The sequence below is a fragment of the Argiope bruennichi genome, chromosome 4 (assembly GCF_947563725.1).
Source record: "Argiope bruennichi chromosome 4, qqArgBrue1.1, whole genome shotgun sequence".
Classification (NCBI taxonomy): Eukaryota; Metazoa; Arthropoda; class Arachnida; order Araneae; family Araneidae; genus Argiope; species Argiope bruennichi.
In genome coordinates, this window is record NC_079154.1 from 24444085 (window position 1) to 24467336 (window position 23252).

The window sequence follows — 23252 nt, forward strand, 5'->3', positions numbered from 1 at the left end:
GCGATTGGAATTCTTAAAGAAGATAATGCTGCCATTTAAACCATAATCTATTACTGTTTTTATTTAATTAATTTTTGTATATTGTCTTAGTTAATTTTTGAGTCTTTAGATTTTTTTTTTAATCTACAACTTTGAGCTTTAAATGTGTACTTGCTGTCAGCTTTTAATTTTTTTCAACTAAATCAAAAAATTTAACGGTTAGTAATGTTATGAAATTGTGTTTTCATGCATTAAACTATTTTCAGAAGAAAATGTATATAAAAGGAAAAAATGAAAGAAAAATCTCTTAACTAGTCGTAAGCTATCAAATGTTTCTCTCTGGCTAATTTAAACTAATGTTTTTCCGGCAAAGGCGCCCTCTGGTGGATATTTTAAAATTAAAATTATTTTTTTCGAAATTCCGTGACCGCATCTCGTGTATTGTCTATATAAGAAATTTCGTTGCAATCCGTTCACCCGTTTGCGCTGTAGGATGCTGATTATAAGGGAAATTTAATTATAACCATTTTGTGTTAAAAAATAGGTTCATTTTAAATTTATGCTAAAGTGTATTTGTACAAATTCACATTTCAACTGACTGTTAAATTGGGTTTTTAAATTAATCTTCATTAATCCAGCGATTTTCTGATTAATTTTTCATTTTCTTTCTTAAATATCCAATCTCGTAATTAGCAACGTCCTCTAATCTGATATTTGCTTGATTATTGAAAGATCAAATATATTTGAAGCATCACGTGTTGGATTAAAATTTGGATCCTATAAAGAAAACTCAAACGTGAGAATAATTTTTAAACGATCGGTGGCAACAGATCGTTGCAAAAAATGCTTAGAACTGTCGTTTCAAAAAATTATCGCTCTGTATTATATTTTTTTAAACTGCATCAAAAACTTCATTCGATTAATGGTAGACGAAATCTTTATGAAAATATGAGCAAGCCAAAAGTTCTTGTTACACGCATTGATGTACCTGAAGACAGCATTAAAAAACTGAAAGAGCAGTAAGGGTTTTCTTATATTTTTTTGTGTAAATTTATTTCATTCTCAATTTTCTTATTTGTTAAAAAATTGTACGATTATTTTAATGAAATTGACAATATCACTGTAAATATAATGCTTAACCATTTTTCATCCCTGGTTTTATCAATAAGAAATTACTAAAAATTTCTAAAGAACTTTTATTTATTAAAATATGTGAATACATTTCAAAAAGATAAATTTTCTATTGTTTTTGCCTAGCCAAAAGGATTTTAACTCCCAAAAATTAAGTCTAACTAATTAATAGGAATTGAAATTAAGATGTTGAGAAAACAAATCAATTTATATCCAATGAAATTAATTTTAAATACAAGAAAAAATTTATTTCAAAAATTTTGTGTTAAAAGTTTACAATTGGGTGCCGCCTGATTTTTTTGGCAATTTTTTTTAGGCCAATATTGGCGCCAAGGAGATTTTTGGTCGCTAACCCAACAGTAACGTCAATGAAAACAAAACATTATCGAAACCTGAAGTAGTGCTTCATCGCTGAAATTTGTCGCCAATCGAAAGGGCACCCAAATCTACACTAGAACCAATTTTGGGCCTAAGTGAAGATTAGTGTGCACCAGCTGTTTGTGGCCAATATTGCAACCCATCGGATCCCTCTTATAGCAACCGTACTGCTGTTTTGTTTACTACTTTTTGCAATGGTTAAGTTGTACATAAACTACAATTACATTATGAAAAAAGTTAGGGCCTAAGTGAAGATTAGTGTGCACCAGTTGTTTGTCGCCAATATTGCAATCCATCGGATCCCTCTTATAGCAACCGTACTACTGTTTTGTTTACTTTTTGCAATGGTTGAGTTGTACATAAACTAAAATTACATTATGAAAAATGTTAAATTAAAAATATTAAAAAAATATTGATTAAAGATTTTCATTTTGTTCTTTATTATAAATAAAATTTATTAAATAAAGAAAGTTAAGTTTATAATTAAAAGTTATTTTCTTCTTCCTTTTTTTAATGTGCATACGAACAGAACATATTTATACTTTTGCAATTTTTAATTGTCAGTATGCGCTTTAAAAAATCGTCTGCATTCTCACTTTATAAGACAGCTGCAATGGAATTCTTCGCAGTTCTCGTAATTCTTTTGGAATTATAACGGTTGGTTCTCTTCATAATTTGTTATGTCGGGAGTATTTCGAATCTGTAGAATGGATGAAGGATGAGTTAAATATGCATATATATATATTTTACGAGTTGATGAAGTTAGGAAAGGATGCTTGTTTGAAATTTTGTATTGAGAATGGTTTGATATCGGACCGCCAGAATGGATGAAAAGTGAGTGGAATATACTTTTTTACGAGTTGATGAAGTTGGTAAAAGTATATTTGTTTGAAATTTTGTATGGAGAATGTTCCGATTGCTTATTTTTCAGTTTTTTTCTTTTCATTTGGTTATATGCTGTTTCTGTTATCCACACAGTCTTTATGTTCAATGTGCTAGCGAAGCTACTAGGTTCCCGCTCCCGCTGCTAGCGAAGCCGTAGGATGTTTTTTTTTAAGTTAAAAAATTCTGCCAGGGGCCATCTACATATGCCTTGGCATCTGTAGAAGGTACCGGGAAGTATTAAAAAAAAAACAATACTTATCAGTAAAAAGTCCTAATTATATGGCGGGAAATGGTAACCGTAACTATTGTCTATCTGTCTGTGACAAAGATAAGTCAAAACATTCTGAACTAGATGGGTGAAATTTGGTACACAATCTTTATATCAAATTTGTAGAACTTTACTTCATTATTACTCACGCGAATGCGTAGTATGGAGAAAACATTGAAATCCTCAAAAAACATCGGATTCGAGATTTTGACGAATCGCCACACGTTCGCTGTCCTTGAGTTCGAAAAATGCATTTTTGAAAAATGTCTATCTGTCTGTGACAAAAAGTAATTCAAATGTAAGCTAAACTAGATGGATGAAATTAGGTATACGATTTTTATACCAAATGTGTAGATTTTTGTCAAATTTTGAGCAAACAACGTTCAGAGAAAATCTGTCTGTCCGGCTGTTAGAAATAATCTAATACGATAACTAGAAAGAGAAGAGAGCTAGATGGATAAAATTCGGTACGCAAATTTGACATCTATATTGTAGACATTTATCGGTACTTTTCCATAGCCGGGCGCATGCGAAAAATCGCTAAATATTGTAGAATTCCGCCAAATTCGCGTTTGGTTCACAATTGGCGACATTTGCGCACGGCTAACGGAAAAGTATATCCATTTATCAAACTTTATCCAAATCCAACTTGAACGTTTGTAGATCTGTACTTTCAGAAGCATGTAAACTCAAAAACACAATGACTTATATATATCAAATTTGGAAAGGGATTTTATGACTGCATTTGCAGTTTTGCATCAAATTTTGATTTCAGTCGGATTGGAAAAAATACGTCTAAATTCGATTTTCGAATATTATCGATCGTATGTCATGGATTAACCGCCAATAAAATTGCCGGTTCTGGTGTAGATTTCGGTGCTCCTTCGATTGGCGACAAATTTCAGTGATGAAGCACTACTTCTGGTTTTCATAATGTTTTGTTTTCATTGACGTTACTGTTGGATAACCGACCGAAAATCCCCTTGGCGTTGAAAAAATATCAAAGGGCACCCAATTGTATACTTTTACGAATTGCCAAAGATGACACGATAGATTCAGTAAAAACGCTGAACTCAAGTCAGAGAGCGATATTTCATAACCTTTCTTAGCCATTGCCTTGCAAAGCATTCGCGATTTTAACTAATGTTGCATAATTTCATCTGGGGTAAGGAGGATATGGGGTAGGACAGAGAGTAATTCATGTAGGGTAGGACAAAAACTACACAAGAAATCTGGGAGGTGAGTAATCCCGCTGGCTTATTCGTCTTGTAAGCTACATAAATAATAAATAAAATCCTTCTTCTTAAGTTTTCAACAACGGGAAAAAAACCGAGAGATTAAATATTTGATGAAACAATGAAAATATTTGAATTTCAGGACAATAATGTAACGTATTTCTGGAAATCAGGGAAGAAAATATTTTTGGTATTCATTCATTATCAGTGAAAGAGACAAAACTCGTCAAATGTAGCACCAAAATCAATTGGCATTGCAAGCCTATGAGCAGGCTTCTAATTTTCGAGAAGAAAACAAGCATCTGTTTACGCTGTTAAAAGCCAAAATAATTTAAAAAACTAATAATCATTTCGTCTGGTTGCTTGTTTTCGACAACGAATCTCCAATTCATCACCGTTAATTAAGAAGTATCATATTTTTTAAAAAAATTGCCAATTGCCAAAATTTATTATTTATCTGCGCAATTGTTAAGTCTTATATCATTAAAAAATTTTGAAATTTTGAGATGGTGTAAAATTTATTTTTGTGCAATAATATTTTCAAAATTTACTGCCGAAAGATGTAAAATTTCGCTTCATTTTTAATTCCCTAAAATTTCAAAAAAAAAAAAAAAATTGCCCCGAAGTGTACATTTTTATCTATTTAAGTAGATATATGTCATGTTTGGTATCTCTAATTCAAATGATCTGACCTGTTGAGCGCTAGCACACACACCTTTCATCTTTATTATTAGTAGATATACAGATGCAATATTATTCATTATTGCTAAATATGCTTATTATTTTGTTCCCAAGCTGAAAAAATATTTTAATATGATACTTGAGATTGTCTCCAGTATGGTAACTAAAAGAAGGAAGCTGAGTAACTGACAACCTTATTGAAGATTTGTGCTCTAATCGATTGTCTTGTTGAGTTTTACACCTGCTAATTCGATGATTTCACTTTAATGATATCTTTGGCGATATGAAGGAGTACACTAAAATAGATTTTAATCCGCCGTAGTAGTAGTTTCGCCAACTTACCAGAAAAACAATATTGTAAAACAATTAATATCAGTAATCTTGGTTTCCCCCCCCCCTATTTCGGGGATTTGGTATTGTTAGCATCCTTAGGGAGGTGAAGGCGCATTCTAAACTAGATATCAACTATTGATTGCTTCAGTACAATATTTGTCTTAACAGCCATCTTACCTTTTAGCACTAGCGAATTGGCATCATCAGTAATATGAAATTTTACACTAAAATAGAATCTATTGTTTTAGACAAACCTTATGTTTTTTGTATATTGCTTTCTATTTTGGTAATAAATATTAAGCTTAAATTTTTAAAAAATGGAATAAAAAAGTAGGAAATGATGAATTAGGACTGAAGAGTTTCTCAAGAGTCACCCTCAAGCAGAGATTCAAACTAGTTTTTTTTTTTTTTTTTTTTTTCCTGTAAGGGTTCTGACTTCCATCCAAGTATGATCCTTCGTGTCCTTAGGATTTTCGGTTCATAAGGGGTGAATACTTGGACAAAAGTCAGAACCCTCACAGAAAAAAGAACCGGTTTGTATATCTGCCTGAGGGTGACCTTTGATAAAAATTTTCAAATTCATTTATTCCTTCTTTTTTTTAATTCCATTTTATTCCTTCTTTTTTTTAATTCCATTTTATTCCTTCTTTTTTTTAATTCCATTTTATTCCTTCTTTTTTTTAATTCCATTTTATTCCTTCTTTTTTTTAATTCCATTTAATTCCTTTTTTTTTTCTTTTTGCAATTTAAGTTCAATATTTATTTCTAATTTGGGTAAGTTCATTTATGTTTTAAATGCAGCAGCATTAGCGCGCTCTAAATACAACGTATCTTCCTTTTAACAGTTTTTAACCCAGAAAATATTTATTTTTTAAGTTGTTTTCATAAATATCGCTTTAATTTTGTAGTTTGTCGTTTCTATTTTAGTCTAATGCAAAACCTGATAGAAATTACTTTATTGCCATATCACATTGCCAATGATCCCAAACATACCATACCAAAAAGGGAGATTATTGACTTTTGATATTGGCATTATTTTCATCTACTTTAATACACGACTCAATCCTCCCGCGGAGGCACCTCGGAATGAGGATGAGATGCTTTCGGCATGGTGGTTGGATCTCGCCACCCTGGAAATTACACAGGTGGGGGGATCTGGCTCCTCTCATCGATGACGGGACGTACTTCCTTCGGGGAGGGTTGCACCGTGGCCGGTGATGGCCCTTAGGACTCAACCACAGTTCTCGCCAATGTTGCTGTTACGGCGGTCCGGTCACTCAGTTTTTATGGTTTAAATCCGTGTGCCTTCGTGGCCGGTCGGAGAGTCACATGGCTGACTGACTTAACACACGACTCACTACTCTATTAAGCAGATAGTGAAGTAGTACAATTAAATATAGATGTGATTCACAGGTGAAACGATTGACTGTCAACGTGTTATTGTAAGTTTTGAGTTTGTCCATTGTTCCTAGTTGGAATTATTTCTTTTGACTGTTTGTGTTGCCATTTTGGCGATAAACTCAAACAGCACATTAAAATAGTTTTCAACTCAAAAACGTTTCATTCCAGTTGCGATGTGGAAGTATACGAAGAAGATAAACCTATACCTAAAGAAGAACTTATCAAGCGCCTTCCAGGGAAAGCCGGACTCTATTGTCTTTTAACAGATCCAATTGATAAGACAGTAATCGATGCCGCAGGTAAGAGATTTTATTTCATTTGTTCTTTGCTCCTATAATTTAGCATTGAAATCTACTTTAAACTATCCCTTGAGTTTTCGCCAAACATGATAATGATAATAATAAAAAAACCAGAGTAATTTTTCTAGCAACAAGATGCCTAATATTGTTTATTTTATCGCCATCTTTATTTTTGACTTGGCGACTTGACATTATTAGCATCCTGGGCGATGTGAGGGGGTACTTTAAAGAGTTCTACCTTTTTACTATCCATCTTTGGTGACTAGTTGGATCTTTGGGAAATTTATGTTTAATTTCATCGAAGTCTCTTATGCATAATTTTTATTTTGTTCCTGATTTTCCTACAAAAAAAAGTACTTTTAAGCTTCATATTGTGACAACCAGAGTAGTGTTATTTGAAAAGCTTTATATTTTCTATATTTATTATATAAGTTAACCGTTGTAGAGGAGTCATGTCTTACAGCATCATACTGTTATTAAAAATGTAGATGTCCACTTTATCAGTTTAATTTTCGCAGTACTGTTGCTTCATGTTCTTATTCCAAGAATATTAAAAAAGATCTTACTTCCTATGATTTTATAAATAAAAAATTACGCAAATTAATATTTTATGAATACTTGACAAGAAAACCTTTTATTAAAAAAATTTGCAAAAAAAAATTAGTTTCAAAATAACCAAACATCAGAAAACATTACATTATTAATAAATTGGCATCATTTTTAAAATTTGAAATTGTATAAAAAAAATTTGCGAAACTATTTTTAAAAGTTATATATTGTAATATTGTTTATAATTTAAAAAAATAGCTCCTAAATACATATTCTTACCCTCAAAAGTACGTTTTCATCAAAATTGATAGTTCTGAGTCAAGAGGAATGGTCAAAAATAACAAATACACACAGACATACCCTCGCCTTTGGTATTAGTAGAGATTAAATTTTTTGTAAGTTCGATGCAGGCAAAATACGTGAAAAATACGCAGCTTTACTAAAATTCAAAAATAAGCTCTACAATGTTATAAATTTTACCTACGCATAATTTTTCTTTGATTTTAGTAAACTACTAAATAAAGTTGTAAGTATATTTTAGAACAATAATTTTCATAGTTTTAGTAACTGCATTTGTACACATGTGCACTATGATGATGTATTTTGCACTACGATAATATATTTTGTGCTTGCATGTATTTGTTATTATTTACAAATAATATAAAGATAGATCATCATGTAGCGAAACATCATCATGCTACAATATTTGTCAATGGAAATTCCAATTTCCATTTTTTTGATCCACGCCTTACCGTCACCCAAATGCTTTCAATAAATTATTTTGATGCAATCGTGGGTAAAACCACGCACGCTTTCTTCTTTTTTTGTGAAATAAATCAAGGTGATATAATTCATGCTCTAGATTAAAGGCAAAATATTTTTAAAATCCTGTTATAAATACATTATATAAAATAATCAAAAAACAGTATGATGGAAATATCGATCATCATGCAAATGTACATGTTGAGCTGAGTGCAACATCTTTAATGTTCCTCGCTTCTAAATATCTCCACTCGTTATCGTTTTTATTATCAAAAAAAAGTCTCAGATTAGTTATAAAAAAATATTCTAGAAATCGACGTTTCTCCCAACCACAGCAAACAACGGAATGACAAGTTCAAACTTTCTATAATGATTGTGACACTTGATTATTTTTTTTTCTACAGCTATGTTCCTTATTACGCAATAGTCATGAAAAAAATTGCCAGCAACAATCAATTTACTGTACACCGGTTTTGAGTACAATTTTTTCTTCACTTAATGTTATGATGGAAATGTCCCTCATTATGCAAAGAAGGGTTAAAAGAGAGCCAGCCCTCTGAAGCGCAATATGAATTCAAGGAAGAATCAATTTGATATTCTCATCTGAAAATTTCTTGTTGTTACATTTAGAGTGGACATGAAATTTCTAAATGAAACAAAGTTTCTAATTTATCAAAGAATTTGTTTTGGTATCTGTAATCAAACTTGTCTGAGAATAGAGACAATCGTCAGCTTAGTAAAACTTCAATTTAATTTTATGTACATAGCTATTTTCTATAAGAAAATAATGCAATTTTTTTTAATAATTGTATGAGATCTTTTTTCAATGTTGGTACTTTAGTTAGAAATTAATATCATAAATTTTCTTTTATGAAAAACTTTATTTTTTTTCTTTTCAGGACCAACTCTAAAAGTCATCGCTACTATGTCCGTTGGCTACGAGCATATCGATTTAAACCATTGTAAATCTAAGTAAGTTCTTGAAAAATAATTTAAATGTGAAATTAATACTGAGAATGTTTTGCTATAACTGTGAATGCAGGAGAATCTGTAACACAAACGGTCGACTCTTTCACTAGATCCTGCTGACTGTAGCTTGGCGGAATTTCAAGTCAATGTCAGCACTGTCGCCAAGGGCTTCGTGCTAGTTACCGAGTTTCAGTTCAACTAGTTTGATGACAGCGTAGTTGTACTAGTTACCAAACTAGTTCAACTGGCTGATTTTTAGAGCATACGAAAATCGCTTCGGGCACTTGGTGACCTTGCAAAAGTGGGAGGGGGGCTATAGATACTCCGAACGGCAGTCTTACTGGGGCGCCATGGAATCAAAACTATAGAGAAGCTATTTTTTACACTAATACCAGATCCGGCAAAGGCGGCTTTACTATTCAGCGACGGATTGTAAAACAATCCGCGCTTTTGCGCATGCGTTAGGACAGGTTTAATCCGTTAAAGTAGGGTTGAAAGGAAAAATGAAAGGAGGAGATGTTTACATTTACTAGTATCTAATAGGGGAAATCCAAGGTCAAAGGGAATACCGGAAATGCACTCACGTTCCGCGTCTCACCCCTTAATGAGATGGAGTCGTCGAAATGCGGTCGTTTCAGAATTCGTTGACGAACAGTAGGAGAGTAAGGGTGGGGGAATCCCCCCCCCTCCCGCCCCAGAGGGAGATGGCGAGTTTCGTTCACAAAACTTTTCATCACCTCAGGATGGTTATGGAGAGCTGGGCTAACGAATATGATACTTTAAAAACCCTCTTAATATATCTCAAACAATCGAAAGATCTAAATAAAGTTTAAGCTGTTTGACTATATTTGGCAGCATAACCTACATGGTAACAAGTGAATAAGATATCACATGCAGCCGGCTATTTTTAGTCGGTCGACAAAGAACTCAATGCGATGTATATCGATGACGATAAGTCCTCAGATGTCAGAAGTCAGCATCAGAAAAAAAAACTAAATAATCTTCATTTTCTTTAATTCAATGTGAAATGAATTATGAGCTATTTTGAAGCGAATTTAGAGAAACTGTGCTTGCTCCCTAGTCGGATTTGTCTTGACTCTTCGTTGGCAAACTTCTGCCTCCATGTCTGACATTTACATTCATGTCTGGCATAATTTACATAATTTTTTAATTTACTAATGATGGCAAAGAGTGAAAATATCGTGTGATATATCAGTCACCATCTACCCAGACTAGGCCACTGCTTGGTGAAATTCTTCTTTCCTCCTATTAGGAATGTAGATATCCCTATCGGCACAAAATGTCATAATACTGTTACATTATCTCTATAATATTGACCAGCATTCAGAATATCGGAGAACATCGTGGATATATCGGAAAATATCTTGTGCTAATAAGAATAACAACCACTCGAAATATTGAAAAAATATACATTAGAAAGCTTCCAATCATCTTTGCTTTTTCATTCATTTTTATCCACTCATTGGCTGCTTTTTTCTCTCTCTCTCTCTTTTTTTTTTTTCATGTACATGAAGTATGTGAAAAGAACGTATTGAAATCCTCAACAAATTAGAATTCTCTTCTGACTTCTCTGTACGAAGAAATACATTTTTGAAATTACGTTTGCTTGTATTAAGTAAACAAGATTACTAAAAAATGCTCTGAAGTAGACGAATGAAATTTGATTTGTAGCTTTTACACCATAACTGTAGCTTTTTATCAAATTTTGAACGAAATCCATTCTCAGGAAATCGGTCTATCTGACTATTAGAGTACCACGGAACATGATAACAAAAATATATAGAGCTAGATAAATACAACATATTTAGTAAATAGGTTTATCATTCTAAGTGCAAGTTTTTATCGAATTTCGAATCAAATCCGTCAAAAGGTTCCCCGTATGTCAGTCTATAAATTTGTATACAAGTAAACGCTCCAACTCAGTATCTCAACTTATTCTATAAATTAAATTTAGAGTAACCAAAAACCACAGCAATATTTATGAAATCATACTATAAAGTAAATCTTTTTAGAGTCAAACAATTTTATGAGGAAGGAACATTGTGTTTACAGCGCGCCAATGCTGCTATATCTGAAACACCAACGGAATGAATGAAATAAGATAAATATAAAGTTTAAAATTAAAAAAAAAACAATGAAGGAAAAATGGAATCCGGCCTGAAATCTTTATCAAGGGTCACTTTCAACCAGGGATTCAAACCGATGATTTTTTCTCTGAGAAATCTGACTTCCATCTAAATATTGACCCCTCATACCCCTCATCCCTAAATATTGACCCCTCACTTGCTTGGGATCCGAAAATCCCAAGCAAGTGAGGATTCCCCTCCCCCCCCCTTTCTTTCTTGAAGAATCAATCTACACAAAGGAAAGACATTAAAACCAGATAATAATCAAAATACACAACAACAAATACAAAATTATTTCAAAATTCCAACCAAGTAAAGCCACTGCAAAATCAAATCAATTCAAACCACGCACACACAAAAAAAAATCATCAAACAATAAAGCCAAAAATCCTCATTAAGAATAAAATCAAACATAAAGCAAAGAAAAAAAACATACCAGTTGAATATAAAAATTCTTTACAAGAAAAATTAAATTTATTCCAGTCAACTTTATGCTGTTCGTTTCAGTCTCCTGAGACGCTCATTTTTCGAATATTCTATCTCACTAAGGGATGAGAAGCGAAATAATGTTAGAATCTGCTGGCAAACAATACTTTTCCTGCGCTTACAGCTGAGAAAGTGTTTCGTCAGCTTATGGAAAAATAATAGAATTATCTCAGTACATCTGTTAATTTATTATAAACCAAAAAAAGAAAACATATCTTTAATGTGATAACATTAGTATAAAGATTAGAATACAGTAGATAAATTTTCCCTTACTGAAATTTCTATATTAGTTCTTAGAAAAATCGTTACATTTAAGTTTTCAATAAAATTGCTTAGCGCTTCAACTTAAGAAACTTTGTTGTTATAAATGTTCTTAATCCTCTTAAATAAAGAGAATTTGAAAATTTTAGAGGTTAAATTAGAATGTTTATTACTAAATTTAATTACTTTGAAGTCAATCTCGTCTCTTTTCATCTTAAATATCTACCCAAGTTTTTCCATTAGAAATTTCTATTTTTAAATCCAGATAAATAGCTTTGCATTGATTTTCGTTCATTTCATGTAATTTCTTTTGAATAATAATCAATAATAATATTAGAATTATCTTAGTTTATCAAAATTGAATCATAAATATATCTAAAACCATTTATTAAATTATGCTTAGTTATTTCTTTTTCTTATAGTAATGAAGAAAAATATTAGCTAGGCACTTGAAAAAGTTATTCCCACAAGAATTCCCTCACTTGTTTACAAAAATTATTTCCATTAAAATTATAATTTTCCTAAATGTTAACTTTGCATAATTCAAGCCAATTGGTCTTTGTAAAAATCTGAAATAGTTCTATTGAATGATACAAACATCTGAATTTTTAGCGCAGTAGTTTCCAACAAAGAAGTTCTGGTATTTCTAAAAGACAATAATGCTAATAAACTTAATACTTAGGATTTTGAAAATTTATATACAAATCTACCACACGAAAATATTAACTTAGGTGTTAAAGAATCTATTTTTCATTCCAGTTTTCCGTGAGGAATTTTTTTGTTTTTAGATTTTTTTATTTCCTTCACTTTACTAATTATTTTTATTAATTATTTAAAGACAATATTTCTCAGAAAATAATATTTTGAAAAACATTTTTTTTGTAAGTCACCTTTCATTAAAATGACAACAAAACAAAATAAAAAGTAAATTTAATTTTATTTACATAGCAATATTAAAACGCAGAAAAATTAATATTCTATATAGAATGTAATTTCAATCTAATGAATTTAAAAAAACCTTTTATAAGATCTTTTGTAGTTCGGCTCTATTTGGAGTTTTTGCATCTTATTTCTTGGCACTAATGGTAATAAATGAGCTTGTATTATCATTCTCCAAAATTAAAATTTTGTCATCTAGCTAGATGCTTCATTTTAATGCTTCATTAATGTTAATGCTTCATTTAATTCTTCAATGCTTCATTTAATTGTTAAGTATTAAGTATTGCTTCATTTTAATTGTTAAGTATTGAAAAGACTAGATCGAAATTTCTAGTTTCCTTTTACATAAAAAAAGGCAAAAAAAAAAAAAAAGTCATGATATCTATTTTCACCTAAATGCAATGCATTTTAAATTATTCCTAAAGAAAGAATAAAATAAAGCTCTCGTGATGTTGGAACCTTTCCTTATACTGAAAGATATTCAATTTAAATAATAATCTTGTTATAGTAATAAAAGATAACTGAATATTTCCCCGCAAAAGACTTAAAAAGAGCATAATTTAATCCATCCTGCCCGATGATGAATTCCCAAAAAATAATATAATTTATATTTATAAAAATGCTATCGTTTGTACTTGTGCTTACATATTTGTCGATGGAGGAATAATGACTGCTGGCGTCATGGCATAGGGGTAGCGCGTCTTCCCCCGTGACTTGCGCGCCATGGGTTCGAGTCCCGGTTCGGGCATGGGTGTTTTCTTCGCTGTGTTCTCTCTGTGAGGTGCGAGAATGAGCCGCGCCTTTAAAAAGGGGTTGTGCAAGCGAGTGTGTGTGTGTGCTATCTTCATATGAGCCGGAAGCCAGACTTCTGCCCTCGGGTGCCCAGGGGTCTTTACCCTCAGAAGGTACTGCGCAAAAATTTGGCTTAACTAGTCACAGATAAAAAAAAAAAGGAATGATGATTGAATGAATAACGAAACAAATCATTAATTTTGATTAATAGATTTGAATATTAACTGACTAATTAATCTGAACGAAATTAATAATTTTAAACTTGAAATATTTCGAATACACCTTTCTTTTACACATAGTATAGAGAAAATACAATAATCGTCAAAAAATTTGAACTCGAGATTTTGACAAATCTCTACATTCTAGATCTCACAGAGTTGGAGAAACACGTTTTTTTGGGAAATATCCCTTTGTCTATCTGAGACAAAGATAATTAAAAAAAAATGCTTTGAACTAGTCGATTGAAATTTGGTGCACGGCCTTTGTAACAAATTAACAGATTTTTATCAAATTTTAAGTCAAATCTGTCCAGAGGAAGTTCATCTGTCCGGGTGTTCGAATACAAGTTAACACAATAATTCCTAAACCGATGAGAGCTAGATACATAAGATTTGTTACACATAGTTAACGTGTATAATATAGACACCTGCTAAATTTTAAGTCAACAACGGGTTGACTGTCTGTCAGTGTATACTTTCAGAAACATATAAGCGCGATAATTCAAAAACACACAATGACTTAAATATTTCAAATTTGGAATGCGATTTTGTGATTACAAGTGCCGTTTTTTGTCAAATCTTTGTTCCATTCGATTGAGAAAAAATGTCTAAAGTACGCTTTCGCTTCGCGGATATTATTAACAGCATTCCATGGATTAATCGCCAAAAATGACACTACAGATACAGTAAAAATGCTAAATTCACGCTAAAAGTTAATGTTTCATATCTATTATATGCCAGTGCCATGCAAGGCGGCATGGCACTGGGACCTTTTCGCCTAAACTTTTTTGGAATGAAAAGTTTATTAGAGAGTGTGCGAGAAAGTTTTGAGGAGACGACCAGCTAGTTTCAATATTCTAATTTTTATTCACAAATAATAATTTTGTCTTCAGAAGTTTAAATGAATTCAAAACTGCTCTTTATTTCAAAAGTCTTACTTATCTCGTCTTTGCGAAGTAGAATCATATACTGTTATTGATTTAGCTGCGGAATGGATCACGTTTCATGTAAAATATGCATTTAATTATAATATTTCGCTTTAATCTGTCACATTCTTTTCAATCTTCCTGCATTCATTCTAGGAAAAGAAACAGCAGTTAAAAATGTTGATATAAAGAGAATTCCATGATTAATGCAGCTGCATTGGCATGCCAACTGAACTAGTAATTCAGTAGGACTTTGAGGCGAGTTTCCTAACCGTACTAAATTAATTGTAGTATTCCCATCAAGAAGACAAAATTAGTAAAATTATTTTTGCCTCATTCGTCTTCAAATTTGTTATTAAAGTAGTCTGCGATTTTTTTTTTTTTTTTCGCCACACAAATTCTTATTTTAGTTAAATATATTCAATAATTTTTTTATCTCATTGAAAGAATGTAATCTTTTTGTTATCTATTTCTATGTAATGGTTTTAATATTTTCTTTCAAAGATTCCTTCGTAAATCAAAACTAAGGCTAGTAAATCTACAAAAACCTTTCTTATTGTGAAAATTCATAAACCACTCCATCACCAAGTCCATCAAACAAATACTGGAGCAAATTTTATTATTTTCCTTCGTATATCTGCTAATCCTTCAAAATTTAAAACGAAAGCCAATTTTTAACAGCCATGATGTTGTTCTTCAATCAGAATCAGTGGTGGGTTTCGGACTACGCGGAATAGGCAGTTGTCTAGGGCCGCTGGATTGAAGAAGACTACAGGCAGATAGAATAAAAAAGTTACTACTCTATTCGCCAAATAAATGCATCTGTAAAAAACTACAAATTCTATGAATTATAAACATTAAAATATTATCAATATAAAATAAGGGAGGTTCATTTAGACTTCATTACATTCATTTATTATGTTATTAGCTCTTCTTTGATTAGTCTTTGTTGATTTTGATCATTTCTGAGTCCTAAACTGGTCAAAATGGAAAAGAAATATATTTCTCACAGATTTTATTTGATAGGAGAATGATAGTTCTTTTTATTTTTTATTTTTTTCGAAGTGAAAAAAGCCCATTTTTTTTAATATACATATATATATATACTATTAGATTTTCCTCACACGTTCAATCTAAGAACTATCTTTGACAAACGAAATAAAACACTAGGTATTGAAATATTAAGTTATAAATAAAGACTAAGTTGTGCTGTTCAGTTTAAAAATAATTTGTGTCGTATTTAGTGTGTCAATTGAATACTGGTTACGATTTCTTATCTAAAAATTATGCTTTAAGCTTAAAATATTCATTGTTAATAAAAAAATATCGATTTTGATTTTTTTTCTTCATTAAAAACGACGAATGTTTGGAAGCTGCACTAATGTGAATTGACTTTCAATGGTCCTCTTTTAATGTAAATTTTAATGACCAGTGGGAATGCTCTCCTGAAAAATTTCTAGCATACTTTCTATACCCAGATAACGCCTTGCATGGCTTGGACTACAATAGTTACGAAATATTAACTATCGAAGTGAATTTACCGTTTTTACTGAATCTATCATGTAATGCTTGGAGAATTTTTTTTCTGACGATTTATCCCTGGCATAAGATTAAAAATATACGAAAATCGAATTTGTGTTTAATTGAAACTAATTGAAACAAAAGTTTGACACAGAACTCTAATTGTAATTACAAAATCACGTACGAAATTTGATAAATTTATGTCCCTGCGTTTTGGAGCTATCGCTTTTACATGTTTCTGAAAGTACAGACAGACAGACAGACGGTCAACACTTGTTAGATTTGGTTCAAAATTTGATAGATGTCTACACTATAGATGTTATATCTACCTAGTTCTCTTCATGTTGTAGCTATCTTATTAATTTATATTCGAACTGCTTGAGAGATAGACTGCGTGGATTTTGCTCAAAATTTGATATAAATCTACAAATTTGGTACAAATACCGTATACCAAATTACATCCGTCTACTTAAAGTATTTTTGAGATATCTTTGTCACAGGCAAAGGACATGGCGAGCATTTCCCAAAAATGTGTTTTTCTGACTCAGGAAGGTCTAAAACGTGGAGTTTCGTCGAAATCTGGAATTTTAAATTTTTGACGATTACAATACTTTTTCTATACTTCCTATACGATAAATTAACAAATCATAATGAAATAATGAATGGCAAAAGAGAAAATCGAGCTTATGCATTATAAAAGCAGGCATAATTGTTTGAAAAAGAGGTTCCGAAACCTTTTTCAATCATGATTCTTCTTTTGGAAAGTAGATGAAAGGCCATTCTGATTTGGAAAACACTCACACACACATTTAAGACTACAAAAAAAATCGTAAACTAAGTATACATATAGACAGTTCTGTCTTTAAATATTTTATAAAGTATTTAAAATTAACAGTCCAAAATTTGGGTAATGGAAACGGCTTTGTTTTTTACCAATATAACAATCTTGAGTAAACTTCTCCTAACATTCGCTTATAATTGTCTGCAAGCTCTGAAAACCCCACCTTAGTCACAAGATTTAAGAACTATGGAATATATTTGGGGGAAATTAGAGGACAAAGATGCAGTAGTAATACGAAAACTAAACTGAAAATAGTTGTAATGGTTTACTGGAGAAACATTGTTACAAAAAATAATTACAAAAAAATTCTGTCTATCTCCAGAAATTTAAAAGTTGTTGTAGTTGAAACAAGATATCCTTCCTATAAAGTATTAATTGCTCAAAATAATACAATAATTATAAATATGAATAGATTTCTTTATAACCTACAAAAACTTTTGTATGATAACTTTTTTTAATGATTTTTTTAAAAAAAAATTGTTTATTCTTAAAATATTCGACGAAGTTTCGTTAAAAAACATTTATAAATATTATTAAAATTTTTCAGTACAAAATATTAATTTTTAATAATGGGTAGAATATTATTTCATTCAAACTTCTAAGTCTACGAACACTTTTAGGAGCACTTACAGGTCTTGAGGAACAAAAACCCCGGATTGGGTTTAAACTTCCTTGACTTAACTTATTTGTATAGGTAAATCTAATTGAAGCCATTGTTGTAATTACTTTCAGGACCAAAATTCATAAATCGACACCACTCGGATTTAGAAACCGTAATTTAAGAAGCCTTGGAATGGACCCGTTCCTTGTTTTCCTCTTTCCTCTCCCCTTTTTTCAATTCCTACTATTAGTTCGCACTCTCCCTGTATATATTTATATATCTTGTTCAAATTTTCAATTCGCTAATAAAATACTTTTTATTCATCCACTCAAGTTCAAATACATTTTTTTAACTTGTAGAGGATGACACTTAATGTTAATTCAGTTTTTTAAAAATATTAATTCATTAATTATTAAATTTAATTGAATGAAAATAATAAACTAAACAAACAAACTGAATTAGAATCGAGCCAATATCAGTACAATTCCCCGCCAAACGCAGCTACGGTACTTCTGAACGAAGAATGCTACCATTAATACTATCATTGGCATCAACAGTACATAAGATGCAAGGTAGCACTGTAGATTATGCAGTAATATATCTAGGTCGGAAACTCTTCGCAGCAGGTCAAGCATATGTCGCCTTGACGTCGTGTGAAATCATTAGATGGACTATTAATTGAAGAAATGGATTGCTCGAAACTGATTGGAAAGGTTCTTTGCAATAATGAAGCATTACAAGAGATGGATAGAATGAGAAATTATAGACCACCATCAGCTTCATAAATTAAAGACGAAAACAAATAGAAAGCGAATAAATAGTAAAAAAGAAAAATAATAGTCCAACACCATATATAGAAAGGGAAATGGACAATTGTAAGGAAATTCGCTTTCTCTTTTGCCACTTAATATTGTGATTCTGTCATCTGTATATACATATTTATATTAATTGTAATAATTTAATAAAAAGTAACTAAAATAAAAATTTTCTTTTTTGACCTAAGGAGGAATTGACAAAAAATTTTTATATTACTTGTTTTCTTAAAACCATTATCAGTGTTCTGACTTGAATCATGACTTTACTAATTTTTACAGAAATATAAAAGTGAGCAATACTCCTGATGTTTCGTCGGACTCCGTGGCAGAATGGACAGTCACGTTGATGCTTTGTGCCGGGCGCAACTTCATGGAGGCGGCTACGGCTATAAAAAAGTACGATGCGTATCCTTCTTTTATTTCATGAATATACAGAGAGATTTTTTTTCTACTGTAATTCGCAAAAACTTTATTTTACTTATATACCACTTTTGCTTTGTTAATCTCACTTTACTAAATTTAAGTTCATACTTAAATTTTGCATTTGCGCAAATAAATCAGGCCAATGAATAGTATGAGAAAAATAGGTACTTTTGAGCCACTTGCGCACTCTGTAACATCTCACAGAAAAACATTTTCAGTGAGTATTATTGCTTATGTAAGATTACAGCTAAAATATCACTAGCTGTTAGATGGCTAAACATCATGGGAACAGAATGTGAGTACTTAACTTCACAGCATCCCTCCCTCTCTGGGAGCACCTCATATTTGAAGATGAAAAGCTTCTAAAATGATGGCTTCTAAACATTCCTGTACCAACCAAGTTTCCACCGCCTTGGTGGGTACAGGAATGTTGTGGAGTGACTAGCCCCTACCGATGAAGGAATGTGCCACCTACGGGCACATTCCTTCATCGGCATATTCTTGAGTATGGTACTAACTTACGAGAAGAGACAAAATCTAAAGTAATATACATTTCGTTTTTGTTCGCCAATGAATCGTCAATCCTTTGGCGTTAATTAATAAGTACCAAAATTTTTGCATAGCACATAATTTTAGTTTCTTTTCTTTTTTTAAGTTAACAGAAGACTAAAGCTTCGGTTTTTAATGTGACTTATCTAAAGTGGCCCTGCTTATTGGAAGCAAATAGTATGAAACAATAAAAAGAATAATTTTAAATTAAAACTTATCGAAATAAACAAATATAAAGGGGGAAGAGATAGTTAATGCATCTGAATGTCCAATTTAAAATATCATTGAATAAAAAATCTGCACTGCATATGATATTTTTGAAAAGCAAACAAAGCAAAAATGTGTGAAATTAAAAACATAAAAATTAGATAAGCAATAATATATTAAAGATAACAAGTTGTGTGACAAAATTACCAGAACAATACCAGCTATAAAATAAAGTTTGCTTTACAGAAATCTGTGGAATGACGTTTTTTATGCAATTTTTTAATTAGGATCTTAGAAAAATTTGATTATTATAAAAGAATTCAATACTGAATTTTTCTTGTAGCATTATTTTTTTAATTCGCCGAATAAATGAAAATTGAAATAAAAATATCCACGCGTTAAATAAATACCATCTCCTTTAAACTCATGATAATCATAGCTTTATTTTTTAATCATGATTTAAAAAGCATGGACTTATCATAAATAACTCCCTTTTAGAGGAAAATGGATTTACCAGTGGAGTCCGATGTGGTTGTGTGGGGCAGGTCTGGCGGATGCAACCATTGGAATTGTGGGAATGGGAAGAATAGGTAAGCATGCGCATAAGTGCTATCCAAGTGGTTACGGGATCATTACTCGATAAAAAAAATATCATTTACTAAAAAAGATTTATGTTTATTAATTTTAAAATGCTATTTTTTCTTTCATTTGTTAATCTAAATTGATATTACCTTGTAGCAAAACACAGATAACGAAGCAGAAGGTAGGCCGCTGGCTGAATGACTGTTCATTCTCGGATGCGGAATCCCTCTGTCCCAGTGGATTGAGCCCAATGCTTTATTATTATTTTTTTATTTTATTTTCTCTTATACGTAATATAGGAAAAATGTAGAAATCGTCAAAAAAATTCGAGTTCGAGATCTTGACAAATCTCCACGTTTTAGACATCCCTTAGTTCAAAAAACACATTTCTGGAAAATGTCCGTCTGTCTGTCTACCTGTGACAAAGATAATTCAAAAATGCTTTGAGCACGCGACTGAAATTTGGTGTATGGCTTTATATCAAATGTGTAGATTTTTACCAAATTTTAAACAAAATCCTCTCAGAGGAAGTCTGGCTGTCCGAATATAGTTAAATTAGATAACAACAAAATTTAGAGAGCTTGATAGATAAAATGCGATGCGCAGAATTAACATCTATAGTGTAAACATCTATCGAAATTTGAGCCAACTCCAATCACGTATTGACCATCTAACGGTCTGCACTTTGAGTCATTGCGTTTACATGTTTCTAAAAGTCACAATGACTTAAACATATCAAATTTGATATATGATTTTGCAACTACAAGATAGCAATGTGTCAAATTTTTACTTCAATCGGCTGAGAAAAACGCGCCTAAAACACGAATTCCATTTTCGTATGCTATTACCACATGCCAGGAACCGATCGCTCTAAGAATGGCACGATAGATTCAGCAAAAATGCTAAATTCAAATCAAAGATTAATATTTCGTAATTATTATATTGTTGCTATACAAGGCGTACTATGAGGTAGAACCTTTATAACAGAATATGCGGAAAAAATTTGGAAAGACCACTCCCGCCTGCTTTTATTACTTCTCATTATTTATATTCGTATTAGGGAAGATCAAACTCAGCCAGGTTTGGCAAATTTCGATTTATTTTTGTCTCCTAAACTTATCAAAATAAATTCGTCTGATATCACTGAATCTACATTTCACTTATATTAGCCTTCGCCAGCTTCTCACAGACAGACTATAACAATACTTTTATGACTATTTAATATCTCGAACCAGGACTCTTCTTAGATGCCGAGTATTTTCCCAATCCTGCAACATGATATAGTCAGTTTCTGCAAAACTAACTAAATTTATCAAAGTTAAATGAAGCGACAAATATGAGAAGTGTAGATGAATATATGATACGCAGGGGGGAAAAAAGGAAATATTCAGGGATATAGAGAACAATATAAAAAAAATTGATGAATGCAATGCTGTAACATTTTTACTATGAAATGGTCTCTCTTTTTTTTTTTTTTTTTTTTTTTTTTCCTATTTTCGGCTGGTGTGCCGGCATAAGGGTAACGCATATTCCCCGTGATCTGGGCGTCCTGGGTTCGAGTCCCATTTGGGGCATGGTTGCTCTTCCTCTGTTTTATCTGTGAGGTGTGTGATTATTCCCCCCTGTAAAAAGGGGTTGTGCAAGCGAATGACTAATGCGCGAGTGGTAAAGTCGTACACTTGACCCTTGTTGGCGGTACTAAGCAAGAGACGCAACGCACCTGCTATGAGCTTAAATCGCTGTCTTCGTAACAGCGGGCTTGACATGTTTTTTTTTTTTTTTTTTTTTTTTTTTTTTTTTTTTTTTAGTCCAACAGATAGCACAACTGGTTATAAATCGTTATTCCACAGTCGATTGTTATCCAAATGGCGTCGAAGAAGTAAAAAGTTCAACATATCCTTCTGTTCAATTAAGTCAATCAGCCATTACTGTTGTTATCGTCAATTTTGGAGTTTTAAGACAAAATGTTTACGAAGTTGGTTGAAGATATTGATGCCCATAAAGACAGGATCCTAGATGCTCTATTTAGTATGATAGCCGAAATGTTGTATAATACTTTAAAAGAGTTAAAATGCAGTCTAGACATTCTTAGAGCTACCATAGGTGTTCCTATTGAAATTTATTGATGCAAGTAGTTTTATTTAAAACTTTACAGCATCTCGACATTATATCGAAGCAACCATATGCCAAATTATACTAGATTTTTTACAAAAATATTTTGTAATCAGGAGATTTTGTGTCCCCCTTGTATAATAACAGGAGCCTAATTGAGAATTGGAACAAAACCATACGCAAAGAAAAATATATCATGATCAATTTTTATAATGAAAGAGATAGGAATGTACTTTTATAATGAATAAGATAGGAATGTATTTTTATAATGAATAAGATAGGAATGTACTTTTATAATGAATAAGATAGGAATGTATTTTTATGATGAATAAGATAGGAATGTAAAGAAAGGAATGTATTTTTGTAATGAACACGCTGGTACCTCACGCGTTCCTGCCTTAGAAGTAATGATTTTAAAATTTGAAATAGCTACTTTGTTTATTTAGAAGTGATAGAAAGAATGATATTTATTTTCTTGTCGACAATGAATACGTTCATTGAAATTGGATGATATATAAATTAGAAGTATAAACAATATTTATTCATTTTTTATTTACTTTATTATTTAAGTGTTTTAGGGTTGTTAATATTTTTTGTTTTTCCGTCTTCAGTAAAAATGAATAAATTTCTTGGCTGTTGGATTAGTGAGCATCCAACATACAACTGGCCATGTAGAAAACATGGATTTTCCTGGTTCGATCGGTTCGATCCGCACACTTGAAGTGATTGACCTTGCACCTTGTTGAAGGTCATCGAGAATGGAATTCGAATGGGAAACTGCAGTCGTTTAAAATCAAAAGGCATTGTCGGTGAGAATAATGGGAATGCGTGGAATGAGCTCCCCTCCATTTGCCTTTTCACTAACAATAGTTGCCTCAATTCTTGTCGCATGTTAGTTTTCTATTCTGATGCGCGTGATCAGGTAGCAAATATACGTTGTCTTTCGAATTCTTGCCGTATGT

General features: G+C 31.6%; 1 protein-coding gene across 1 annotated transcript in view; it reads left to right on the forward strand.

The window, feature by feature from the left end:
- Positions 1–927: 927 nt before the first annotated feature.
- Positions 928–23252, forward strand: part of LOC129966207 (glyoxylate reductase/hydroxypyruvate reductase-like) — a 36607-nt gene continuing 14282 nt past the window's right edge. Inside the window, exons 1-5 of the mRNA XM_056080620.1 lie at positions 928–998; positions 6460–6590; positions 8801–8873; positions 18697–18813; positions 20095–20186. Coding sequence (XP_055936595.1) covers positions 928–998; positions 6460–6590; positions 8801–8873; positions 18697–18813; positions 20095–20186 — 484 coding nt within the window. The remainder of the gene's footprint in view (positions 999–6459; positions 6591–8800; positions 8874–18696; positions 18814–20094; positions 20187–23252) is intronic.